Raw genomic sequence first — 19,532 nt, 5'->3', positions numbered from 1 at the left:
AGACGAATGATCCTAGCATACTGGTGCAATGAATAGATCAATCATTTTAAGAGACAGAGACAGAAGTCAGGCAATGTAGAGTGGGTTTTCGGGAGAATGGGCCAATATAGTTTTCTTCAGTCAGAATTCTGCAGACCATATAGAAAGAGTCAAGGCTTTATTTCAAGGCATAGAGAAAGATCTAAATCCTAATGTAATATTATTTTGAAAGTAGCATTTGTCTGCAAGGGTCAGGTGGAATGAAGATTGGTATGAAAAATGTAGTGTATTGTATCAGACCAGTATAGGGAGATAGAAGGGTTGCAAGGCAGGTTGCATTCATAAAATTAAAAATCTCGAAGTCTATGCATATTACTATATACTCAATGGGGAATGGAAATGAAGAAGAGGTTCTAGGATTTGAACTGAAATTTAACAACTGAAGTGTCATTTGTTCACTTGAAATACATGGTTACATTAATGCATTTGGATGGCGAAGTGGAGTGAAAAGGGAACCCGTGTTTTGTTTTAAATGGCAACAATACTTCTTGCAGTATAGAAGAATCCATGGGGTTTTGTGTGCTTTTGGTTTTGTTTGGATATTTTCTTTTGTCTTATCTTTTTTTAAAAATTTTTGTTGTTGTTACATTTGATTTTAGTCTTTGGGATCTTGAGAGTTTCTATTATTATTTTTTTTGAAAGAAAAAAAACAAAATATGGAGCTTAGGAAGTTCTAGAAGTTTGGGAGGAAATATTTGAATAAATATATTGTACACATTTTTAAATAAAAATACTTTTTAAAAAGAAGCATATTTATAAGTAAACTAAGGAATAGTTGGCTTGCATGCAATTAAGCTAAGAAGAGTTAAACTTCAAAGCTAATTTCTCTCTCAGAGCCTGAGTGGGGTCCTTTGACTCTCTGTTGGTTGCTTATGGAGATCATATTCCCTGGGAAATGTGAAGAAGATACTTGATGAAGTGAAGAACAACTTTGTTTTCCACCATCTCAAGAAACAGCATGTATGCCATTAACCATCACTAAAACACAGAAGAAGAGATCATAATGGGCCTGAGGATGTCACTCAGTTAATAGAGTGCTTCTATACAAGCACAAAATCCTGGGCTCATTTTCTTGTGTCCAGATGGTACAGGCCTGGAATGCCAGAATGTGGGAGGGAGATTGGGACATCATCCTCAGCTATTTGGCACTTTCAAGGATAGACTGAAATACACAACACCACATCATCAAAGAACAAGAATCACCAGAAACCATATGTTATAAGCTTGTAAGTAGATGACACAAAAATTCAGATCAGCTTACTCCAAATTTCATGTTCTTTTCCAGTTACTATTTCTGTATCTTAGAACTGGAAAATTGGATGTTTTTTTCTTTATACATATTTGAGTGATAGTGTCTTAGTACAAACCTACTCCATCAAGGCCATACCTACTAACGGTGCTACTACATTTGGGCCAAGCATCCAAGCATATAAGTCTATGTGGTGAGGGGCAAACCTATTTAAACCACCACAGTAAGTGAACACATTCTACCATCACATAGTAGAAAAAATGCAGACTATATCTTGTAGAATGTCTGGGTTTTGGTGCATGTAGAGTAGCAACTGGTTATTTAAATAGTGATCAAAATAGCAACTTAAATATGGCTAGATACATAATGATTAAACTTACATAGGGTATTTAATTCTCATTGGCTATGTATCCATATCTGTGATTTAGAATCAGTGAATATTTTTTTCAATTTTATTGGATATTCTCTGTATTTACATTTCAAATATTATACCCTTCCCCTGACTCCACTCCCTCCTCCCCCTCAACTTACTTCCACAAAGGTGCTCCCTCACCCAATCACCCTCACCACCTCAGGGTCTTAGCTGGTTGATGATGTTGTTATTCCCATGAGACTGCAAACCTTTTAACTCTCTCAGTCCTTTCTCTAGCTCTTTCATTGGGGTCCCTGTGCTCAGTCTGTTTAGCTGGAAACATTCTCATCTGTATCTATATGACTCTGGGAGAACCTCTGAGGAAACATCTATGAAATATCAGTGAATAATTACCTTCTGAATTCACTAACTTCTACTCTGACTTTTTTTTTTTTTTGTTTTTTGTTTTGTTTTCTTCTCTCTTAGAACTTTATTTAAACAAAGAGGAACACATATACAGATTTTTAAAGGCATTTTGACATACTCTGACTTCCTATCTAAAAAATATCACAAGAGTTTATTACTTAATATAAAGGGAACAGGTTGCCATACAGAGTGAAATACACTGATTTGACTCAAAGCTAGTCTCTGTTTACTTGTAAAGTGTGTGTGTGTGTGTGTGTGTGTGTGTGTGTGTGTGTGTGTGTGTGTATGTGTGTGTGTATTGTGTCTCAAAATGTTCATGTGGCAAACTTGTGGGAGTTAGTTCTCCCCTTTCCTCTTATGGGTCTCTGGGATGAAAATTAGGAAGTTAGACTTGTCAGTCTGTGCCTTTCCTCACTGAGCCACCTCACTAGAAAAAGTCTATGTTTGCAGACATATGACAAGTTGCCATTAATTTCTATTTAAGCCTCGAATAAAAGGACATATGGAGAGACTTTATAACATTAAATTTTATTAGACTTATTAGTGACTGAGAAAATTGCAAAGGCCTTGAATTGGAGTAATGAAGAACTCGAGTTTTCATCCTTAATTTGCTGCATTTTTCAAGTTAGTCTACAAATAATTTATACATACATACCCACATGCATATATGTATATAGTAACAGACACATGCACATACATATACACATATCTATTATGCAGTACCATATATGTATGTGTGTGTGTGATACTACATAAGACCTTATAATTTTTCAGTTACAAAAGAGGACAATATTTTTTTCCTCTTTCATTTGGCCAATAAAATGACTGCCTACTAGGTACATAAAGGAGCCTAGAGAAAGATGCATGTAGGTAATAAATGTGAAACATTTCCACTTGGCTGACTCTATTCTTCAAGAAATCTGATAGTAAAACTCAACAACTTTTATAAATGGAACAGTCATGAGAGATCCACACATCTGACTGTGATCTGAAACATACTTGGCTAAGGCCACAACCAAAATTCAGCAATGACTGCCAACCGTGTAAATAGGCGAATGACAGGACCAGCAGATGACTCTGTCTAGACCCCACAGAGCCCAGAGGTTGGAAGTGGATGTTATAACATGCATGGCTGAGTTTATAGCTCTTGGTTACACTGTAGTTGATAAAAGGAACAAGTCAGTCTTCTGTTTATAGCTGCTATTTCTTTAAAGCATTTTCTTTCCCTTTTTAAACCTTTCTGTTTTTTGTTTTGTTGAAACCTCACACAACACAAACTAAAGTGTAATTAACATCCAGCAAACCATCTCCAAACTATTATGCTATCAATGAGGTGATGATGATGATGATGATGGTGATGGTGATGGTGATGGTGATGGTGATGGTGATGGTGACTGTGATACCTTTCATATGGCCATTAAGACGATACAGTGAAATAGTGATTTTAAAAAGTCAGGCAAAGATCAGGCTCTCAGTGCCTGTAATTCAGAATTACTAGTACTGAACAACATGGTTTGTAGAAAGGATGGATTGATATATACATGTTTATTGAACACAAGGCATACATAACCATTACTTTATTTTATTTTTATTGAGAAAGGGACTTATGTAGCTCAAACTGGCTTTAAGCACATTGTATAACAACAGATGACCTTGAACTCTGGATATTTGTGAATCCAGAACCCAAATGTACTGCCCTGATATTTTTCATTATAATAATCATGGGAGTAATGTTTAGTTTGGAAAAAGTAAAGTGATTCATATGACACTTTTGTGTCATTTCACTTTGTCCATATTTACCTTAATTCCATTCCATTCATGCTTCTATTTCCTTCTTTTGCTCCTTTTAATATTCTTACATAGTCTTCCTTTGAATTCTATACAGACTTTCAAGTAAAGATCCATATACTCATATATACAAAATACAAATATAATCTGGATGCTATATGTGGAAAAGAAAACATACAATAGTTATCTTTCTGAGCCACCCTTCTTTCACCAAACTTAATATATCTCCAGCCTGTCCATCTTCCTGAGATAAATCAAACACCATTATGTATGAATTTTATTCATTCCCTTGTTTTTGAGCACCTACATTATATCCATATCTTAATTGTAGTGAATAATATGGCAGAGAACATGGAAGTACCTTCAATGGGCTTCATTAGCACGTTTAGGAATGTTCTCACAGTATACATCTTGATGAAAGTTCTATTTAGCTTGTATTAGGGATCTCCATACTAGTTTCCATAGTATATGCAATAATCTATATTCCCGTCTTTAATGTCTAAGCTCCTCTAGTCTTTGGTAGCATTTGACATTTGCCACTCTGATAGGTATATGTTCAAATTGTATCTTCTAATGGCTAAGAATGCTGAACTCATTTTCAAACACTCACTGGTCATTAATGCTCCTTTAGAGTCTAAGCTTCCCTTTTTATTGCATTGTTTTATGATTTTGGGGTATCATATTATGGTGAAAGGACATGGACTTCAGAATGATCTCTACCCTTACATATTGGATGTGTGCATGTGCACCTGGGAATGGTAGTATATTCTTATATTTTTAGCTCTGGAAAGATAGATGTAGACCTCTGTAACTTTGTTTGACAGGCAGCCAAGCAGATCTTATGAGGTCCAGGCCAGTGGAGAACCCACTGTATTACACACACAGTTGATTAGTGGTTCCATACACATGCATCTACCTGTATATATAAAAGTAAATGCACACACATAAACTCACACACACACACACACACACACACACACACACACACACACACAAAGTGAACAAAAAGAACAGATTAGTGAATGCCATGATGCCAAAGACCTGAGTTGCTCCCATTCAGTTTAATTTTAAAAATTCCATCATTTACCACCAGCTCCAAGCTAGAGTTTATATCTTTAAACATGAACCCTAGGGGATATTCAAGGTCAATACTATAGCTTACATTTGAGTTTCAACTTGTCCTTAATGTTATTAACCAGGCATAGCTCTTTTGGGAGAGTAGTACATATGAAACTTTAACAATAGAGTGATAAATTCAATGGCATGTCTGAAACAAACAGGTTGTCAGGAGAATCTAATAAAGCATCTTTAACTCACTCAAAAATATGGGTGCTGATGGAGGTTGTAAATGAGGAGGTGGAACTTCCTGGAAGTGTGAGTTGCTGAGACTCAGGTATGGAGGAATACATAGATAGTCTAGTCCTGATTCTGGCTTAAGCTTCTTGTTACCTGCTGCTTCCTTCTGTTCACCTATGAGCATCTTTCACATAAACTAGTCTGCTTTGTATGTTTACTGTTCTTATAGACTCTGTCTCCTTCATGAAGGACCAAGACTATCTCTTGAAGGTCTCTCTGCAAGATTGTTTTGTCACAGTGATGAGAAAAGTAACTGATGTAGGGAGATAACTAACCAGGTAATTGATCCATTAGGGAGTCCACAGCTTCAGTGTTGAGTGTTCTGTTCTTATTACCTTAACAAAGTGCTACTTCATTTCATACACTTACTATTTCCTGCCTTCTTGATCTCTGTCCAAAGGCAGAATGCCTGCTGGTGCTAATATATGAGAAACAGTTCAAGTTCAGTCAGGGTAGGCTGTATCTTAACCTAGAGATAAATGCGTGCTTCCTCCCAAAGTGAAATGGGCTGCTGAGCACTGCAGGTAGGCTACTTCTATGTCCTAAAATCCTATTCTGTAGAAGGGCCTCAGCCTTGCAGAAATCTCTGTCTAAAAGTACCAGACAGACTGGGAAGATATAAAGATGCATTAGAGTTGCAGGACTCATTCTTTTGTATCACAGCACCATGGAGTTTTCAGGACACAGCTTTAGTTACAGAGATAGAGTGCATGTTAACTTGGCTGATAGTTATGGGTAGATCTGGAGGGAAATAGCAGAAGGATAGGGAGAAAACAAGAGTGTCATGGTTCAGTGACCAAATGAATGAAAAAGAAACAAAAACATTGTTACATCATGCATGGATTCTTCTCTCTTGTTTTCCCTCTGCTCTCAGTATTGCAAAATGAAGATAACGAAGCAAGTCCTAGTTCATGGAGAGATATCTAAGGACTTCCTTTGAAGATCCATAATCTACTGCCTAGAGTCTGAGTGGTACAATACTTGAATACGTCTCAGGAATTTGCAGAACTTAAGATAAGCTATTATGTGACCTTGTCTACTCTTCTTTCTCCATCTTTATTTTTTTACACAATAAGAAAATTCATAAAGATGCAAATACTTTGTAAATATCCATTTGCTTTGATCTGTGGAGCTTTGCATAGTATATAAGAAACAGTGGTGTGCTTTAATTTAAGTGAGTGAGGTTTAAGAGGAGTTGGGCCTCTCATTTTTGGCACCAATCAATATATGAGTTTGTAAACATTTGTGTATATATCTGGATTTGGTTTAGAGAAAGTGCTAATTGGACATTCACACCCAGCCACGGCCACAAGATACCTCTATGTCATCTATGACCATGTGGGTGGTCCTTTACATTTCTCCCATCTTGCCATCTTTACTTCCTCCCTTCATTATCTGTTGTGTAATATATAGAGGAGATGCTCTGACAAGAAGATTTCTTCCATATCATGTTCTTACTAATTTAAACCTAACTAAACATGTCATTTGCAACATATTACAGTTTCTTGGCATTCTGACTCGCAGTTAATGGTAAACTATAAGTTATTGTATTCTCTTCCTCTCCCCCTTCCCAGTCACTCTTCCTCCCCACACCACCCCCTCCTTCTCTTTCTCTTTCTCTCTCTCTCTCTCTCTCTCTCTCTCTCTCTCTCTCTCTCTCCCCCCCCCCCCATGTGGATGTATTATCAGTGCTACCAACAAAAATTGTTTAGAATTTTCCTTGTGACATTATATACTCACAAGATTTACAACACTGAAGTGAGAATCTACAGTTAATATCCATTGCTTGGGTTCCTCTACGTTGGTTGTAAAGTAAATTGGTTCCACCTTGATACACAGGAGAATTGAAGGTGACAGACATCATTGAAAATAATGACACTGTTCTAGAAATGGCAATTCAAGGAATTTTTCCTGAGTGCCAGATAAGGATATGGGATGGATTCCCAGGTGGGACAGTCTCTTGATGGCTTTGCTGAAGTCTCTGCTCCTCACTTTGTCTTTATATCATGACACCTTCTTCAAAACTGACTATATAATTGTTCACAAAACAAGCCTCAACGGATACCAGAAGACTGACATAATTCCATACTATCAATCCATAATTCCATAATATCAATAAACTACAGAAAGCTTTCCCATGTATGCTCTCCTCAATGATAACTTGATCAAGGAAGAAATTAAAAAAAAAAGAAATTAAAAAATTTTTAGAACTTAATGAAAATGAAGGTACAACCTACCCAAACTTATAGGACACAATAAAAGCACTGCTTTAGGGAAAACTCATAGCTTTGAATGCCTCCAGAAAGAAACTGGAGAGAGCATGCACTAGTATCTTAACATCATAACTGAAAGCTCTAGAGCATAAAAAGCAAATACACCCAAGAGGAGTAGATTGCAGGAGTTGTTGGGTGGATTGAGGAGCAACCTCATAAAAACTGGGTAGCGGTGGAGAGACCAGATAGGGGGTTGCAGAATGGAATTTAGAAAACGAATAACATTTGAAATGTAAGTAAACAAAATACAGAAATTCAAAAAAGTCTCTCAACCCCTAAAAAACAAAACAAGCAAACAAACAAAAACAAAATAAAAAATCAGGACCAGATTTGTTTAGTGCAGAATTCTATCAGTTCTTCAAGAAAGACCTAATACCAATACTCGTCAAACTATTCTAGAAAATAGAAGCAGAAGGTATACTTCCAATTTCATTCTATGAAGCCACAATTATGCTCATACCTAAACCACACAAAGAGCCAACAATGGAGGAGAACTTCAGACCTGTTTCACTTATGAATAGCTATGCAAAATCCTCAATAAAATTCTCACAAACCAAATCCAAGAATACATCAAAACAGTAATCCACCATGATCAAGTAGGCTTCATACAGGAATGCAAGAATGGCTCAATATAGCTGTTGAATTTTAATCATAGAAAGTAAACAAACTGGCACAAGTCAGGTAAAGACTAGATGGAGATCTTATTCCCAATGTGAACATCACAAATATATGCTCTTCTTATGTAAACTTAAACCCAGAGCACAATGCATCTATTCAAAGAAATTTCAACAGAGACTGGAGAGGTAAATGGCTCTGTAGCTAAAATGCCATAATGTCATTAGACCGGAGAGATGTTCTCAAGCACCCAGGTAGACAGAGTAGCCTAAAAAAGAATCTGATTTCAGTGATGAGCGTAGGAGGTCCAAAACATCTGAATTCCAAGGGCATTGTGTTTGTGTGTGTGTGTGTGTGTGTGTGTGAGTGTGTGTATTCACACACATGCACTCATAATATAATTAAATGGAATGAAATAACATCAGTTTCATAACAGTTTGTGTCCTTCAGGGAATTTTCAAAGTCATCATAAACATACTTTTTTTTTCCATAGGAATTCACATACTGAAAATGACTAAGCAATGAAAAGGAAGGAGGGTAATTTCTAGAGCCAGATATACCTTAGGAGGGCTTATGTGGCAAATGTATTCAGCTTAATCATCAGGGGATAGAGAAATAAACAAGGTAACACAGACACTGACTCTGGCAAGACAGTTTGTGGGAACTGAGATGCAGGGAAAGAAATACAGAGAGGAAGTACTGATTTCTTTAGCCTGAGAAGCATGGCTGAATTCAATAGGAGTCCTGGAATTGATTTCACGGTGATGATCCTGAGTCATCAAAATAAAGGTCCAATTTTCTGTTCTGAATGCTGTGTTTAAGAAGGCAAGGAGGCATGTAATCCATCAGAGAAAGATTTCCATTTCAAACAGTTAAATTTCTTTGAAAACATTTTTGGTGTTTAAAGGGGATAAATGACAGTTATCTAGAAAATTCATTTAGGTGGAACAATATCTTCCCCCTGAAGATTCCAGATTAGTCAAACAGTGCAGTATATTGTGTTATGTGTCTTCTATTCATGGTTTTCTGATATTTCTATCTATGTTCTACAGCTACTCAAAACCAACAAATGCTAAGCCCTAGGATACTGAACATTGTAACTGACTATGATAGATACTCTTTGATAGTTGGTACTATTGTAGCCACTGTATAAATTATTATTTACAGAAATGAGCAACTTTATATGGACTTAGTGTCCCAAATAGACAATCTCAGCCCTTGGGTGTAAAAGGTGTGTAGACCTCTCTGAGTACAAGAATAGCTTGTTCTATACACAGTGTTCCAGGCCAGCCAGAGTAACATAGGCAAAGATCTAGCAATATGCTACAATTTCTCTCTGTTTCCAGGTTCTCTAGGATATAGGCAGGTAAATGTTTTATTCTCTTGTTGCCTCAGACCATACCCATTTTCCCACCTGTGCTGAAAGGCTTAAACAATGACTGAAAGGAAATCCCACTTATAGATGCTTTGTTAGATGTTACATCATAACTGCAAGAAAATTAATACATATGTAATAATGTATCATTCATTTACTACAAAAATATTATCAGGAAATATCTAAAATGATTCAGCCATGTGTTTTTTTTTTAAGTGAAACTTTAGGGTTAGCCATTGGCTACATTGGTAGAATGATTTCTACATATGCCAAAAAGCCCTGACTTTCATGGTCAGGACCACAGAAAAAAGCCAGCATGGTGGAGCACATTTATACTCTCAGAACGTCAGAGGTAGAGGCAAGGAAGTCAGAAGTACAATCTCAGCTACATAGTATGTTCAAAACAGACATACACTACAGAGAACCTCAATCTTAAGAAATAAGTAATTCACTAAAAATGAAAATGTACTTTAAGAGTCATAAACATTGATGCCTCAATTTTTTAGGGAACATAAATTCTGTGAAAACAATTGTATCTGCTTATCTTGCTTGGTCTCTTTGCCCTTTGCTCTCTCCTTGGATATACTTGAATCTAGACATAACACAATTTCCAGCTACCACACTCTCCATGTATAGCTCAAATGTTCCGTCTTCAAATGCTATTTTTCTCAATACCCTCTTCATTTGCAACACTGTTTAGAATGTGTATTGCCAAGGTATCTTTCTGCAGATACAAAGACAAGTATACACTCAAGACAGTGCCTAAATATCAATTTCAAGACTCCTAGCTTTCTTTGGACAATATCTCTCTTCAAAACAGAGTGAGCAAGTGCGATGTGGTTTAATTCTTGTCAGATACACATTTTGCTTAATGTTTTAGTTAGAGTTTCCTTTTTATTAATCATTTTATTCATTTACATTTCAAGTGTTATCTTTCTCTTGGTTAGAGCTCCACAAATCCCCCATCTCATTGCCCATCCCATCCCTGCCTTGCCTTTTTGAGGGTGCTCCTCCACCCACTCACCCAACCCACCTAACTACGGTATGATTGCTCTTAGCCGGGGCATCAAGCCTCTACAGTCCAAGGGCCTCCCTCTCCACTGAGGCCATCCTCTACTATGTATGTATCTAAAGCCATGGATCCCTCATGTATAATCTTTGGCTGTGGTTTAGTCCTTGGGAACTCATGGTAGTCAAATTAGTTGATATTGTTTTTAGTATGGAGTTGCACTCCCCTTCAGCTTCTTTAATTCTTCCCCTAGCATTTACCCTGGGATCCCTGGGCTCATTATCAGGGAACAGCCATATCAGGTTCCTGTCTGCAAGTTCATCTTGGGTCAGCAATAGTGGGAGGTTTGGTGCCTTCAGGTGGGTTGGCGACCTAGGTAGGGTAGTCTCTGGCCTTTCCTTCAGTCTCTGCTCCATTATTGTGTCCTTGTCTTTTCTTTGGACAAGAACATTTCTGGGTTAAAAAAAAAATTGAGATGTGAGGATGGCCCTGTGCCTATCTACTGGAGGTAGTTTTTCTTCGGCTTGAATCTCCTCTTTGGTGTCTCAGCTAAAGGCATCTCTGTTGAGTCCTGAGAGCCTCTCCCCTCCCTGGAGTGTTGGACTTTCTAGTGGCTACTCCCAGTTCCCCATTCCCCATTCCTATATGTTTCTATTCAATTTCTAATCCTCTATTCTTCTCTTTTGTCTCTTCTAATGCATGACTCTGCCCAGCCCCCCATGTTGACCTGCCTTCTTCTCTTTCCCAGGATCCTAACTCCCTCTACCACCTTTGATTATTTTGCTCCCTATTCTATGTAGGAGGATTGAAGTATCTATACTTTGGTCTTCCTTCTTCTTAAGTTACATGTGCTTTTTGGGTTATGACATGAACATTGTAACCTTTGGTCTAATATCAACTTATCAGTGAGTACATACTATGTGTACTTTTCTATATTGAGCTACCTAATTCAGGAAGATATTTGCAAGTTCCTTCCATTCGCCTGCCAATTTTATGAAGTCATTTCTTTTAATAGCTGAATAGTACTCAATTGTGTAAATGTACCACATTTTCTGTATCCATTCCTCTGTTTAAGTACTTATGGGTTGTTTCCAGCTTCTGGGTATTATAAAGCAGGGTGCTATGAACAAAGAGGAACATCTTTCAGGTATATGCCCAGTAGTGGTATAGTTCAGTCTTTAGCTGAAACAATTTCACATTTTCTTTGGAAATTCTTGAAATTGATTGAAATTGCTATCCTTCCAGCAATGGAGGAGCATTCCTTTCTCCACATCCTCGCCAGCATCTGCTGTCATCTGAGTTTTTGATCTTAGAAATTCTGATTAGTATGAGATGAAATTTTAGGGTCATTTTGATTTAAATTTCAATGATGATTAAGGACATACAACATTTCTTTCAGTGCTTCTGGACCATTCAATATTCCTCAGATAAAGGTTCCTTGATTTTCTCTGAAACCAATTTTGTTAAGGTCATATGTTTCTCTGATGTCTAACTTAACATTTTTTAATTGAACAACTATATTTAAAAAACAGAGATAAATGTACAGATTTTAAAAGCATTTTTGCATAAAAGTAAATGAATAAATTTTTGTCAGTACTTTATTCTTTTTAAAGGTTTGATAGTATACATTAAAATCTTACTAGTTACAATGAGTATAAAGTACATGTAAAATAAGATGTAACATGGAAATAGTCAAATTTTTCTTGGAGTGTAAAGATTAAGCATAATGATTTTACATTTTGTTTTTGCCTTTGTTTATCATGAACTTCATATAGTCTGTGAGTTGTTTCTTGGGTGTTCAGAGCTTTCTGGGGTTAGTATCCAATTATCAGTGACATCGTATTATGTCTGTTGTTTTGTGACTGGGTCACCTCACTCGGGGTGATATTCTCTAGATGCATCCATTTTCTTAAAAACTTCATAAAGTCATTGTTTCTGATAGCTGAGTAGTACTCCATTGTGTAAATATACCACAATTTTTGTATCCATTAATCTACTGAAGAACATCTGGGTCCTTTCCAGATTCTGAAAATATGTATTATAAATTATATTATATATATTATATATAAGGCTGCTATGAACATTGTGGTGCCTGTGACTTTGTTGTATGTTAGAGCATCTCTGGGGTATATGCCCAGGAGTGGAATAACAGGGTCATCAGGCAGTACTATGTCTAATTTTCTGAGGAATTGCCAGACTGATTTCCAGAGTGGTTGTACCAGTTTACAATCCCACCAACAGGGGAGAAGGGATGCTCTTTCTCCACATCCTTGCCAGCATCAGCTGTCATCTGAATTTTTGATCTTGGCCAATCTGACTGGTGTGAGGTGGAATCTCAGGGTTGTTTTGATTTGCATTTCCCTGATGATTAAGGATGTTGAGCACTTCTTTAAATGCTTCTCAGCCATTCAATATTCCTCATTTGAGAACTTTTTGTTTAGCTCTCTACCCCATTTTTTTTTAAAAAATAGGGTTGTCTGATTCTCTGGTGTCTAACTTCTTGAGTTCTTTGTATGCCTTGGCTATTAGGCCTCTATCAGATGTGGGGCTGGTAAAGAACTTTTCCCAATCTGTTGGCTGCCGTATTGCATTCTTGAAACTATCCTTAGCCTTATAGAATCTTTGCAATCTCATTAAGTCCTATTTATCAATCTTTGACCTTACAACATGATCCATTGTTGTTCTATTCAGGAAATTTTCTCCTGTCCTATGTGTTCTAAGGTTATCCCTACTTTCTCTTCTAATAGTTTCAGTATACCTAGTTTTATGTGGATATCTTTGTTGTAGTCGCACATAAGCTTTGCACAGGGACAACACAAAGGGTCTATTTTTATTCTTCTGCATGCTGAGTACTTGTTATACCAACACTATTTGTTGAAGAGGCTGTCCGTTTTTTCATTGAATGTTTACAGCTCCTCTGTCAAAAAACAAGTGACTATAGATGTGAGGAATCATTTCTGGATCTTCTATTCTATTTCATTGTTCCTTCAGCATTTCAATGTACAGGTACCATGTAGTTTTTAACACAATTGCCTTGTAATATAGCTTGAGGTCAGGGATGGTGATTCCTGCAGATGTTTTCTTGTTGTTGAGGATGGTTTTCGTTATTCTAGGTCATTTGTTATTCCAAATGAAATTGCACATTGTTCTTACCAGCTCTATGAAGAATTGGGTTGGAATTTTGATGAGGACTGCACTGAATCTGTAGATTGCTTTTGGTAAGATGGCCATTTTTATAATGTTGACCTTTCCAATCCCTGAACATGGCACATATTTCCATTTTCTGAGGTCTTCCTCAATTTCTATTTTCACAGATTTGAAGTTTTGGTCATACAGTTCCTTCTCCTGCTTAGTTTGAGTCACACTAAGGTATTTCATATTGTTTGTGACTATTGTGAAGGGTATCATTTCCCTAATTTCTTTCTTCCCATGTTTATCCTTTGAGTAGAGGAAAGCTACTGATTTATTTATGTTGATTTTATATCCAGCCACTTTACAAGTTCTCTGGTGGTGTTTTTGGGATCACTTACATGCACTCTCATGTCATCTGAAACAGTGATGTTTTTACTTCTTGCTTTCCAATTTGTATCCCTTTGATTACCTTTTGCTGCCTAATTGCTCCAGTCAGGACTTCTACTACTATGTTGAATAGGTAGGGGGAGAATGGGCAGCCTTGTCTAGTCCCTGATTTTGGTGGGATTGCTACAAGTTTCTCACCATTAAGTTTGATGTTGGCTATTGGGTTCTGCATAATCCTTCTATTATGTTTAGATATGGGCCTTGGTTACTTGTTCTTTATAAGACTTTTAACATGAAGGGATATTGAATTTTGTGAAATGTTTTTTCAGCATCTAGTCAGATTTCAGTATTTTAACCCCCCCTGCATCCCAGGGATGAAGCCTACTTGATTATGGTGAATGATCATTTTGATGTGTTCTTAGATTCTGTTTGCAAAGATTTTGTTGAGTATTTTGGCATCAGTTTTCATAAGTGAGATTTTCTGAAGGTGTCTTTTTTTTATAGGGTCTTTGTGTGGTTTAAGAGCAAGGGTTATTGTGGTCTTCCAAAATGATTTACTTAGTATTGCTTCTGAATATTATGTAAAATAATTTGGAGAGTATTGGTATTAGGTCATCAATAAAGGTCTGATAGAATTTTGCACTGAACCCATTTGGACCTGGGCTTTTTTTAGTTGGGAGGTATTGATGACTGCTTCTATTTCTTTAGGTGTTATGAGATTATTTAGATGGTTTACCTGGTCCTGGGTTAACTTTAGCATCTGGTATCTGTCTAGGAATTTAACCATTTCATCCAGATTTTCCAGCTTTGTTGAGTATAGGTATTTGCAGTAGGATCTGATGATTTCTTGAATTTCTTCAGTTTCAGTTATTCTTTCTACACTTTCCTTTCTGATTTTGTTAATTTGGAAACTCACTCTTTGACCTCTAGTTAGTCTGCATAAGGGTTTATCTATCTTATTAATTTTCTCAAAGAACCAGCTCTTGGTTTTATTGATTCCTTCAATGGTTCTTTTTGTTTATATTTGGTCAATTTGTGCTCTGAGTTTGATTATTTCTTGCTGTCTACTCCTTTTGAGTTTATCTACTTCCTTTTTTCTAGAGTTTTCAATGTGCTGTCAAGTTACTAGTGTATAATCTGTTCAGTTTCTTTTTGGAAGAACTCAGACCTATGAGTTTTCCTCTCAGTACTGTTTTCATTGCATCCCATAGGTTTGGGTATGTTGTGTTTTTTTCATTAAATTCTAGAAAATCATTAATTTCTTTCTTTATTTCTTCTATGACCATACTATCTTTTAATAGAGCATTATTTAGTTTCCATGTGTTATGGGCTTTTTGTTGTCTTTGTTGTTATTAAAGACCAGCCTTAGACCATGGTGATCTGATAGGGTTCATGGGAGTATTTCAGTCTTCTTACATCTGTTGAAGCTTGTTTTGTGGCCTAGTATGTGGTCAATTTTGGAGAAGGTATCATGAGGTTCTGAGAAGAAGATGTATCATTTTGATTTAGGATGAAATGTTCTGTAGATGTCTATTAATACCAATTGGTTCATAACCTCTGCTAGTTTCACAGCATCCTTGTTCAGTTTCTGTTTCCATGTTCTGTCCATTAATGAGAGTGGGGTTTGAGGTATCCCATTATTATTTTGTGGGGTGCAATGTATATTTTGAGTTTCAATAGGGCTTCTTTTATGAATATGGGTGCTCCTATATTTGGAGCATATATGTTAAAGATTGAGATTTTGTCCTGACAAATTTTCTCTGTAATGTATAAAAAGTGTCCATCCTTACCTTGTTTTTCATAACTTTTGGTTGAAAATCTACTTTATTTGATATTAGAATGACCACTCCAGCTTGTTTCTTGGGACCGTTTGCTTGGAAGGTTTTTTTTTTTTTTTTTTTTTCTCAACCTTTTACTCTGAGATAGTGTCTGTCTTTGTTTCTGAGATGAGTTTCCTGTATGCAGCCAAATGCTGCATTCTGTTTATGTATCCAGTCTGATAACTTATGTCTCCTTATTGGAGAATAGAGTCCATTTATGTTAACAGATATTAAGGAATAGTGGTTGCTGTTTCCTGCTATTTTTGCTTTTAGAGGTATAATTGTGCCTGTGTCCATTTCTTATTTTGGTTTTCTTTCTTAGGTATTTTCTTGGTTTTACTAGGATGTAGTTTCCCTCCTTTATTCAGTTTTCCACTTATAATTTGTTGTAGTGCTGGGTTTGGGTTCAGATATTGTGTAACATTAGTTTTGCCCTGGAATATCCTGGTCTCTCCACCTATAGTAATTGAGAGTTTTGCTGGGTATAGCAGCTTGGGCTGACACCTGTGTTCTCTGCATGATGTCTCTCCAGGATCTTCTAGCTTTTATAGTCTCTGTTATGAAGCCGGGTATGATTATTATTTGTCTGCCTTTATATGTTACATGACCTTTTTCCCTTACTGCTTTTAGTATTCTTTCTTTGCTTTGCACACTTGGCATTTTGATGATCAAGTGTTGGGAGTAATTTCTTTTGTGATCCACTCTATTTGGAGTTTTGTAGGCTTCTTTTATGCTTGTGGTCATCTCATTCTTAAGGGTAGGGAAGTTTTCTTCTATGATTTTGTTGAAGATATTTACTGTGCCTCTTAGTTGATATTCTTTGCCCTCTTCTATTCCTATTGTTCTTAGGTTTGGTCTTCTCATTGTGTCCTGTATGTCTTGGACATTTTGGGTTAGGAGCTTTTTGGCTTTTGCCTTTTTTCTGACTGTTTTGTCTGTGTTTTCAATGTGGTCTTCGACCCCTGAGATTCTCTCTTCCATCTCTTGTAGTGTGTTGGAGATGCTTGCATCTGTGACTCCTCATTTCTTTTTTGGTTTTTCACCTCCAGGGTTGTATCTTTTAGTGTTATTTTCATTGTTTCCATTTCCATTTTAAATTCCTTCTTTAATTCCTTCACCTCTTTTGTTCTGTTTTCTTCTAATTCTTTGATTTCTTTGAGAGTTTGTCATGTTTCCTCTTTAAGAGCTTCTTTTTCTTTATGCTTTTCCTCCCATTCATGTTTAAGGACTTTCTTCATCAACTTAAAGCATGATTTCAGGTCTGATTCTTCTTTTTCTGTAGTGTTTTGTATTCTGCTGTTTGCTGTGATGGGAGAGCTGGTTTCTGATGTTGCCTGGTTGTCTTGGTTTTCATTTGTTAACTTCTTTCGCATTCTTCTTGCTAACTTGTTGTCTGTGATTATATGTGGTCTTGTTGTCAGTGATTGGTTCCTGTCTCTCTTGTGTACCTGGCCTGTGTCCCTGGATTTCCACTGTCTTAGGTGGCAAATGGCTTGAGCATTTGGCCTGAAAGCAAGTGCTTTCTGGGAGGACTGGAGTCTCTAAGGCAGATTTCCTGCTTGCCTTAACCAATTAGGGGGCTATGCTTTCTGTGCGCCAGGCCTAGCCTTCTCTGCTCCCTGGCTACTCACAGCGCAGTTTCACCATGCCTGAGTCCCTGGATCTTTGCTGTTCCCAGTGGTGGCAAATGGCCTGAGTGTTTGGTCTGCATGCAGGTGGAAACCAAATCCCTATGGCAGAGTTCCAGCTCCCCTGGACCTATGGGTGGGGGGGGGGAGGGAGGTGTGTGCTTTCTTCCTGCCAGGCCTAGCCTGCTCTGCAACCTGGCTACTTGCAGTACAGTCTTGCCAGGCCTGCACCCCTGTATCTCTGCTGTTTCTCTTCTGGTGTCTAACTTGAGTTCTTTGTATATTTTGGAAACTAGCCCTCTACTAGATATGGGGTTGGTATAGATATTTTCCAAATTGCTGTGATATTTTCACCACTGAAAGAAACTTGAGAAAAAAAGCTTACGATTTATACCTTAAGCTCCATTATTGAGAGATGTCAGAGGCAGAACCTATAATCAGGAACTGAAACAAAGGACATAGTGGAGCACTGCTTTTTTTTAGCTTGTTCCCTATTTTCTCAGGAATTTTTTTCTTATGTACTTTAGGACTACCTTTCCAGTAGTAGTACCACATATAATTGACTGGGCCTCCCACATCAGTCATTAAGAAAATTATCATTTGCAGATATATCTTTTGAACTGAGGTTCCCACTTGTCCAATGACTCTAGCTTCTGCTTGAAATTTAAAGTACAACCAGTATATTGTCTTGTAGATTTCAACATACTATTGAAGAAAGATGGTACCTTACCTGGTGTGTTAAGCAGGCGGGATCTCCTACAGTGGTATGTCACCTCCTGTTCACAGTGTTCAGAGCCATCAATCAGAGCTTCCAACTGCTCCATACTGCCACCATAGTTTAAGGTCATGGAATAGGGCTTCTCAGGGCTGGAACCTTGTACCCGAGTCAGCTCTGTGTTGTCATGCTGAACTGTCATCCAGATCTTGTCCTCTGCACAGACAACAAGGCAAGGCAGGTTGGAGAGGTGGCTCAGCAGTTAAGCGTTTACCTCTTTCATAGGTCCACGTCACATGGCACATAATTAACTATAGTCCTAGGTCCAGGGGATCCATTAACCACTCTGTCCTCTAAGGCAACTAAACACACAGTGTACACAGGAATACACACCAACACACAGATACACAGGAATAGAAACAAGTAAATCTCAAAGTTGGAAGACACTCTGTGGAGTATATTGAACACTTCTGATAACACATGAAAAAAAGATTTACCGCAACTTGATATGCAATTTAATTCTGAACATCCTCACAAATAAAGCAGCAGAGGAAACAGGAAGAGTTGAAAAGCATTTGCCACCTGAGAACCTTGCCCACATCATTACATTATTCTTCATAGAGTCTAAGAGCAGAAAAGGAACTAAGCAGAGAATTTGTGTGGGTTCTGCCCTCTTCCACCCTCTTAGTTTTACAGATTGGGAAACAAAGGCCCATAAAGAAAAGCAATAAGCCACAGCATTTCTATTACAGAGCACTGTTCGGAAAACAAGCTGAAGGCAACTGTTATTATTAACTGTAAATTGCAAGATTAGTGTCATTGGCATGATTTATCTCAAACTAAAAAGAAACAACAGAATACTCAGATGTTCTGTATTAATTCTTCCCATAAATTCTTTCTGTGACCTGGCAAAAGTTATTTCATTTCCCAACACTTTTGTCTCAGTATATTAAAAGAAGAAAGAAGTAGTTTGATTTGGTTTTAATTATTTTCTTAATTTTTTTCTTAACTTGGGAATCATTCTTATATCACACTATGTTCAGAGGAAAATATATGATTTGATATTTTGAAATATTACTATACTTCCGTGAAATTTAGTGAACAAACTAATTCCATTGAATTTTAACTCTTAAAATAAAATGATAGAAATTCATACTGTAAAACTTTTTAAAAGAATATTCATGAGAGATTCCAAAAATGTTAATTTCTATTTTAGTTATGTTTTATATTTCTTTGATAAAAGTATAACCAAAAAGCAAGTTGTAGTGTAAGGGTTTATTTGAGTTACAATTCTATACCATTGTACATAATCAAGGTGAGTCAATATGGGAAATCAAACAAGGCTGGAACCTGGAGGCAGGAGCTAAT

The 19,532-nt window shown here is 37.0% G+C and overlaps 1 protein-coding gene across 1 annotated transcript in view; it reads right to left on the bottom strand.

The window, feature by feature from the left end:
* LOC308421694 (contactin-associated protein like 5-1-like) overlaps nt 1-19,532 on the bottom strand; it is a gene marked incomplete at both ends in the record, with an annotated part of 497,826 nt that overhangs the window by 251,215 nt on the left and 227,079 nt on the right. Inside the window, one exon of the mRNA XM_080918133.1 lies at nt 18,180-18,380. Coding sequence (XP_080774259.1) covers nt 18,180-18,380 — 201 coding nt within the window. The remainder of the gene's footprint in view (nt 1-18,179; nt 18,381-19,532) is intronic.

Source organism: Micromys minutus (genome assembly GCF_963924665.1).
Source record: "Micromys minutus genome assembly, chromosome: 6".
Classification (NCBI taxonomy): Eukaryota; Metazoa; Chordata; class Mammalia; order Rodentia; family Muridae; genus Micromys; species Micromys minutus.
This window is presented reverse-complemented; position numbering and strand designations above follow the sequence as displayed.